This window comes from Castanea sativa, chromosome 11, assembly GCF_040712315.1.
Source record: "Castanea sativa cultivar Marrone di Chiusa Pesio chromosome 11, ASM4071231v1".
Classification (NCBI taxonomy): domain Eukaryota; kingdom Viridiplantae; phylum Streptophyta; class Magnoliopsida; order Fagales; family Fagaceae; genus Castanea; species Castanea sativa.
This window is the reverse complement of record NC_134023.1, coordinates 69,349,138-69,356,556: the sequence shown is the minus strand read 5'-3', so window position 1 is coordinate 69,356,556 and position 7,419 is coordinate 69,349,138. Positions and strand designations below refer to the sequence as shown.

The following is a 7,419-nucleotide window of genomic DNA, read 5'->3' as shown; positions in this document are numbered from 1 at the left end:
TTAAAGGTGTAAGTTTCAAGTTCGAGCTAATTGTAGAAAAGAAGAGTTAGAATCTTCCAAGCTCAATCGATTGAAAATTAGGTTTGACTGATTGAAAATCACAGAAATCAGATTCTGCAAAATTTTAAACAAGGCCTAAGCCCGCAAAAACGTTTAGGGTTTCAATCTAACTTGTCCACATATAAAAGGGAAACCGTAGCTACATTTTGGAGACTTTTTGAAGACTTGTGTGTTACTCTTTGTGATATCTAAGAGGTTTTGTACATTTTAACTACACAAGCGTCTACCAAAGCAAGATTTACAATCAAGCATTGGTAGAACCTTGTTGCTGCTACAAAGATCAATAAGTGAAGGTGATCTAAAACTTTTGAGTGGAATCTCAAAGTCACAAGCGTGGATACTTGTGTTGCAGTAAGTCCAAGAAGAGAAGGAGTTCGTAAATTAGGAGCTTGCACGTGGTAGTGTCAGTAAGTTACTAGTTGAGGTAGCAATAGATTTATGGTTAAATCTGATTATAAAAACTTCAATTCTCTTATAATGAATTTGCTTTATCTTGAGGATTGCTAGGTTAAATCCTCTCCAGGTTTTTATCTTGAAACGGTTCGTTTCATCAGTTTTCATGGGTCATCATATCGTAGTGTTATTTACTTTCCGCTACTTTGCATGATATGATTTATTATTGTTTAACCTAAATCTGAATAATTAACCTAAGTAATCACTTGGCTAATATATTAGGTTAAACAATCTAGTTTAAGGGGTCTAAACAAAGAAACATCATATATTCATGAATGCCTCATCTACTGGAAGTTGCTATTTTTGATAATCAAATCAAAGTTGTTGCTATTAATATTGTTCTATCTATTATATATGTTTTAGGGGCAAAATTGGTAAATATCATTAATTTTAAAACTATTTAGCAAAATATCTATATTTTCAAACTATTTAGCAAAATGCCCCTGTTTTGGAACTCAATTTTAACAAAATCGAGTTCTATGTAAAACTCGATATTCTCAAAATCGATTCTATGTGTATTTTTAAGTAGAACTTGACATTAGTAATATCGAGTTCCACTTAAATTTTCAAAAAAATTTAAGTGGCAAAATACGCATTGACCTCAACATTGCTAATGTCGAGTTCCAAAAACAAAAGTATTTTGCTAAATACTTTGGAAATGGATATTTTGCTACATAGTCTGCCACGTAGATGGTTATAGAACAAATTGTGTCATTTTATGTGATCTTATAATTTTTCTATGTTTTATGGACATTAAGGGAAGTAATCCCACAAAAAACTAGCTGACGTGGATTGGTGTCTAGTACACACCAACATGTGGTTGCCGTAAAATTTAAAAAAAAAAAAGAAAAGAAAAAAGAAAAGAAGGAATTGAGAGATATTGCAACTGATGCAATTCCATTCAATGGTTGATACTGAAGGTTGAAAAAAGCAACTTTCAATCTCAACCATTAGTTAAAGAAAGTTATGAAAAAAAGTTAAGAGAAGTAAAAAGTGATAATAATTTATAAGAGGGAATGAAGGAAATGCATCAAGTACTACACCTAATCTCAATCCAAAAAATAGTTGACACTAACACTCTAGAATAAGGAAAACTTTAGGAATTTAAGATGGTTATTAGATAGTTGGATATTACACTCTTTTATATAGATGTGGCAAACGGGTGGGTTGGGTCGGGTTTGGGTTGGGTCAATTGGGTTGCAAGTCGAGTCAGGTTGACTCGTACTTTTCACATGATTTTTTTTTTTAAGAAAACAATATGTATTTGCCATTTGGAAAGTCACGCAACAAATTACTTAATGTAAAATACATTACTTTGAATTCACCACTCATATCAACAATGAGATTAGCTAAACAAATTATTACTTGTTCAATAATTTTAAAATTATACAAATTCCAACATTACTAACCAAAACAAAATAGCACAAGTAAAAAAAAATACACAAATTTTATTTCTACACAATATCAACATCCCAAAATATAAAACAAAATTACAAATGACTTATTGGATAACTCATTTGACAAAGAATAAAAACATATAAGAAATTTATAATCTTAAAAGTTAATTTTATAATCTATTATCAATTGTGGTTGACACTTTATTTCAATTTGAGAACCTACATTAAAGTTTGATTGTTTACTTATTTATTGATGGTCTCTTTTATGATGACCATGTCATTATTAAGCAACACATATTTTAGGAAATGTCATAATTTATTTTTCAAAGCCGTTTATTTTGGACATGAGTTGTTAAAAATAATAGGCCTAAACATTCATAATTTATGCTAATTTCATGGATGTTTTGGTTTCATCACTCTTTTCACACTTATGAATGTTTCTCACACATATCTACAATTTTAAATATATGTTTTTAATATACTATAATAAGATTATCTTGGTATGTACTTTATTATTTGATATCTAAAAATCTTTACTCGTTACAGAATGCCTCAACCATTCATCTTTTAATTCATTGCATGCAGTTATGTAAACGTTTCAATTGTTTTCTTAAAACTCACAGCAAACAATTAAACCAAGATTGTCTTTATTTTTTTTGTTTACCCAAAAAAAAAGTTTTAAAAAATGGTTCGGGTCACGAGTCAGGTCAGGTCGTGGATTGGGTTGACTTGCAAAAAAAAAAAAAAAAGCCAAACAAACAAACATGTCAGTTACGGGTCAACTCGTTTTTGCTTCGAGTAAAAAAAAATTCGAATTCGGATTTGGTATTTTTTGGGTTGGGTCAGATCAAGTAAGCAAATTTTGACTCGTTTTAACATGGCTACTTTTATACTAGAAATTGATTTGCTTTAGGAATCGCTATATACTCCTATGAGAAAATTGATTAATGAAGTTTATGGAAATAGGAAATGAAATTGCAGCTTATGCTGCATTTTTTATTTTTTATTTGAATGAACAAATTTTGAAATATGTTAGACAATCGCACAGGCAACATCCTAGGGCTGCGTAGCTATACATTGACTTTGGGGGTAATGCCCACCCCCCACCCAAATTTTTTTCTTTTCAAAAAAAATATTAGTGTATATATATATATAGAGGGCTGCGGAGCTATACATTGACTTTGGGGGTAATGCCCACCCTCCACCCAAATTTTTTTCTTTTCACAAAAAAATATTAGTGTCTATACATACATACATACATACATATATATATATATATATATATATATATATATATATATATATTAATTTTAGTAATTTTATTCTATAAAATTAAATTTTACCTCCTAAACAATACTATTGAATTGTTTAAGAGTAATGTTACAGCCACAAACTTATCTATAACATTTTTACAAATTTTTGAGGTACACATTCTTACTGGTTCGTATTTGGGCCCACCATTTATATCACGTTTTTACCTATTAATAACAACTCATCATATTAACAATCTGTAAAAAAAAAAAAAAATTGTAACTCAAGCATTTTCCTTATTTTAAAGGCCATAAAAAAATTATACATCTAAAATGTAAAACAAAATATACAAGCTGAAAAATTAACCCAACAACAAAAATTACCAATAGCAAAAATAAAAATAATTAAGCTTAATTAATCAATTTTACCTAAAACAAACAACTAGTCTTTTAAAAAATAATTTTGTCTTAACCAACAGCAGACACACATTTAAAAAAAAAAAAAAAGTAGCCTCTTAACTTCAAGTTTTGGCTTCATCTCTGCACCATCTCAACTAGTGTTCACTAGTTAAGAATGATCATCTATTCCCCTGTCAGCCCATGGATCATATGGCTTCTAATCATGCTCTGATATTGTAATTATCTCTTTAAAAAAAATTTAATCATGCTCTGATGACACAGTCATGATTCATCCACCATACTTAGGTTACTGTGTCTCTTTAGTGATCAAGGACACAGAAAGATTCTGATCTAACTATAAGTAGTACCGTGTTCATAAATGCGTCACCCACTAAAAATGTTAGTACCCCCATAGAAAACTGGTTGTCGTGGACCTAAATTGAAACACTCATACACACGAAATCGAATTGTTTTAAAATCACGACCTACATGAAATTTGGTTAATAAGCTTTTTCTCAATTGAGAAACGTCTCAAACTACTCAGCTGAGTTTTTAGGACATCTTTTCAGCTTATCCTCATAATCCACATAGACTAACTCAAAGCCAATAGTGTATCTGTGGGCCCATTCAAAATTGTCCAACAATATGACCAAGCAAAGTATACAAGGGTGGCTTCACATAGAAGCCAGGGCGGCCACATGATCATTATGACCTAGAAAAAATAATTATTATATATAAATCTTTTAAAAAAAAGTTATGATTTTTCACCCTTAAAACAAATTTGTGACTATCCTAAATTTTTAGGTCTAACATAATTAAACTTTGGACAAATTTAGGCAATAAATTAACTTAGTTGTAAACTAAAACTACAACTCCAATCAATTTTATTTTTTAGTGAATTTTGACAAAACTATCGTTGGATTTTATTTTCTTCGTATATCCTTCATGTTAGCAAATTTTTAAGAATATCATTAATTAATAACTATATCATCAATAAAATATTTAAATTTTGAATTTTTGTAGTCTGAAATTATAGATAAAAAATAAGTTTATAATCGAATAATAAATAACATCAGATTAACATAAAATTTGACATATATTTTAAGAACATAAAAAATATATAATTTAATAGTTAAATTTTCAAATAGCAATGACTTTTTTACTAGTTCCGTCCCTGCCTACTTATATATTGTCGGTCGATCTGTAGTGCAGTAATGTTTTATGGACCCATAGACAACTGATCAGTTGTCGTGGAGTGGTGTCCATCACACACCAACTTGTGGTTTGGTTGCCCTAGACCATAAAAAATTAGCAGACATCAATGTCCATCGTCATCGACTATGGTACTAATCATCATCATCGACTATGGTACTATCACAATTTTTTTTTTGAAAGGTACTATCACAATTAATACAATAGTAATAATTCATAGCCTACTTTCATGAATCCCATTTATTGGTTTCGAAAAAAACAGAGAGTAAAAGCTCTTGCTCATAATGCCCATGAAAAAGGTCTTGGGCTGCATTCGTACAAGTTTGTACAAAATTGTTTTATTTATTTTAATTTAAGATCTCACTTTTAGACACAAAAATATATATATATATATAAATTCTATGTCTTTTTTTATAATATCGGATGTGAGTGTTATTAAGGTGGGAAAAAAACATTCAATGTAAAATTAGTATCTATATATAGTACATTTTTATAATATAAAATAAAAATTTTAATTTAAGTGTATATGTGTCTAAAATTTCATCCTAAAAATTTAAATCCATCTATTACCTCTCACCTTCTATAAACCTTCTATAAATACTTATCCTTGTGAAGTAATATAGCTGCAAGCTGCTTAAAGGTCCATTGAAATCGTCAAATCAAAGAATTTTGAAACTTTATTGGTAGTAATTTTCCATATGGAGAGCTCAAACTCAAAGCCTCATGTAGTACTAGTCGCTAGTCCCGGCGTGGGCCACCTTGTCCGTGTCCTCGAGCTCAGCAACCGCCTTGCTGCCAATCAAAACTTGCACGTGACCACCTTCGTCGTCGTGGAATCTCACTCCACAGCCACTGCCGGCACCACCGGCGAATCCCAACTAGTCCAATCCGCCAAGGCTCGGAGACTGAAAAACCAAGACATCATAGAGTTACCACCAGTAACCCATAATACAAATGCTCCCATCTTCACAAGGCTCAGTGCCCTCATGCATGAGATACTTCCAACCCTCCGATCTTCCATCTCAGCCCTGAAGCACAATCCAACGGCCCTCGTTGTTGATATTTTTGGAACACCGTTACTTGAGGTGGCAGACCACTTTCACATGCTGAAGTACGTGTTTGTTTCCTCTGCATGGTCAAATGCATTGCTCTTATACTTTCCAGTGCTTGACAAAGAAGCACAAGGAGTTGAATTGGGTGAGCTGAAAGAACCAATCAAAATGCCTGGTTGCAAACCAGTTCGACCTGCTGATTTGCTCGACTCGATGATGGACCGGACAAAGAGCGATTACAAGATGTTGTTACAAATAGGGTTGAAGATGAGAAACAGTGATGGAATTTTGGTGAATTCTTGGGAAGAATTGGATGCCACAACGCTTAAAGCATTGAGAGAGGAAGATGGTTATGGAAAAGTACCGGTGTACACAGTTGGGCCAGTGACTAGACCCTTTGATAATGATCATGGCCATGGTCATGATCATCCATTGTTGCATTGGTTAGATGAGCAACCAGCTGAGTCAGTGCTTTACATTTCATTTGGGAGTCTTGGGGTTCTTTCACCTCAGCAAATCATTGAGTTAGCTTTTGGTTTAGAGCAAAGCCAACAGAGATTCATTTGGGTACTACGCACACCCAGAAACTGCACTAGCACTATGGAGGGTTTGGATTACTTGCCAGATGGATTTTTGGAAAGGACCCAAAAGGTGGGCCAGGTATTCACAAAGTGGGCTCCACAATCGGACATATTGGCACACGGATCAATAGGAGGGTTCTTAACTCATTGTGGGTGGAACTCGTCTTTGGAGAGTATACTAAATGGAGTGCCAATGATAGCTTGGCCTTTGTTTGCAGAGCAAAAAATGAATGCTACACAGTTAGCTGAAGATTATGGTGTGGCTGTGAGGCCCAAAGTTGCGCCAAGTAAAGAAATAGTGGGAAAGGAGGAGATTGAAATGATGGCGAGGAATGTTATGGAAGGGAATGGTAAGGCAATGAGGGCTAGAGTTAAGGAGCTTAAGAAAAGTGGGGAAAAAGCTTTGGCTGAGGGTGGTTCTACTTTCAACACTTTGTCTCAATTGGCAAACCAATTCCAATTGAACTGTCAACGCCAGAAAAGTTAAGGCTCCATTACCCAATTGCTGGTGGCAGTGTTTAATTAATTTGTTTTTTCTAGCTACTTTTGTTTTGTGTGTCCTGTATGAGCACTTGGAATGCATAAGTTTTAATTTGGTTCCTCAAAAAATAAAAATAATAAGTAAGTTTTAAATTTTCAATAAGATCAGTTCAGCAAAGAGAGAAAGCATGGGAGTCTTGCTTGTCTTACATATATAACTTTGAGATTGAATTCCCTAAATATGTAGATGAAGTTATAAAAATGTATAATTATTATCTTTAATTTGTTTGTATTCTAAATAATTAATCATGTGGTGGAAAATTATATATGATTTGTTATAGATACCAGGTTAGTGAATTGATTTTCTAAGTTTGATACATGCAAAACAATAAATAGCAAGCACCACGACACATGAAAAATTAACGTAGTTCAACCAACTTCATGCCTACGTACACGGCATTGCTAAGCAAAAAAATATATACTACCAACAATATGGATTATTATGACATTAATCAACACTAACAAACCTCACCAA

The 7,419-nt window shown here is 32.6% G+C and overlaps 1 protein-coding gene across 1 annotated transcript; it reads left to right on the top strand.

The window, feature by feature from the left end:
* The first annotated feature begins 5,380 nt into the window (after positions 1–5,380).
* Positions 5,381–7,168, top strand: LOC142614966 (anthocyanidin 3-O-glucosyltransferase 5-like). Its single transcript, XM_075787614.1, has one exon. The coding sequence runs from the start codon at positions 5,470–5,472 to the stop codon at positions 6,889–6,891; it is 1,422 nt and encodes a 473-aa protein (XP_075643729.1). The 5' UTR covers positions 5,381–5,469; the 3' UTR covers positions 6,892–7,168.
* Positions 7,169–7,419: the final 251 nt, after the last annotated feature.

Bases quoted from the DNA above. Each gene is read 5' to 3' on its own strand.
- LOC142614966 (XM_075787614.1), top strand. From the start codon at position 5,470: ATGGAGAGCTCAAACTCAAAGCCTCATGTAGTACTAGTCGCTAGTCCC.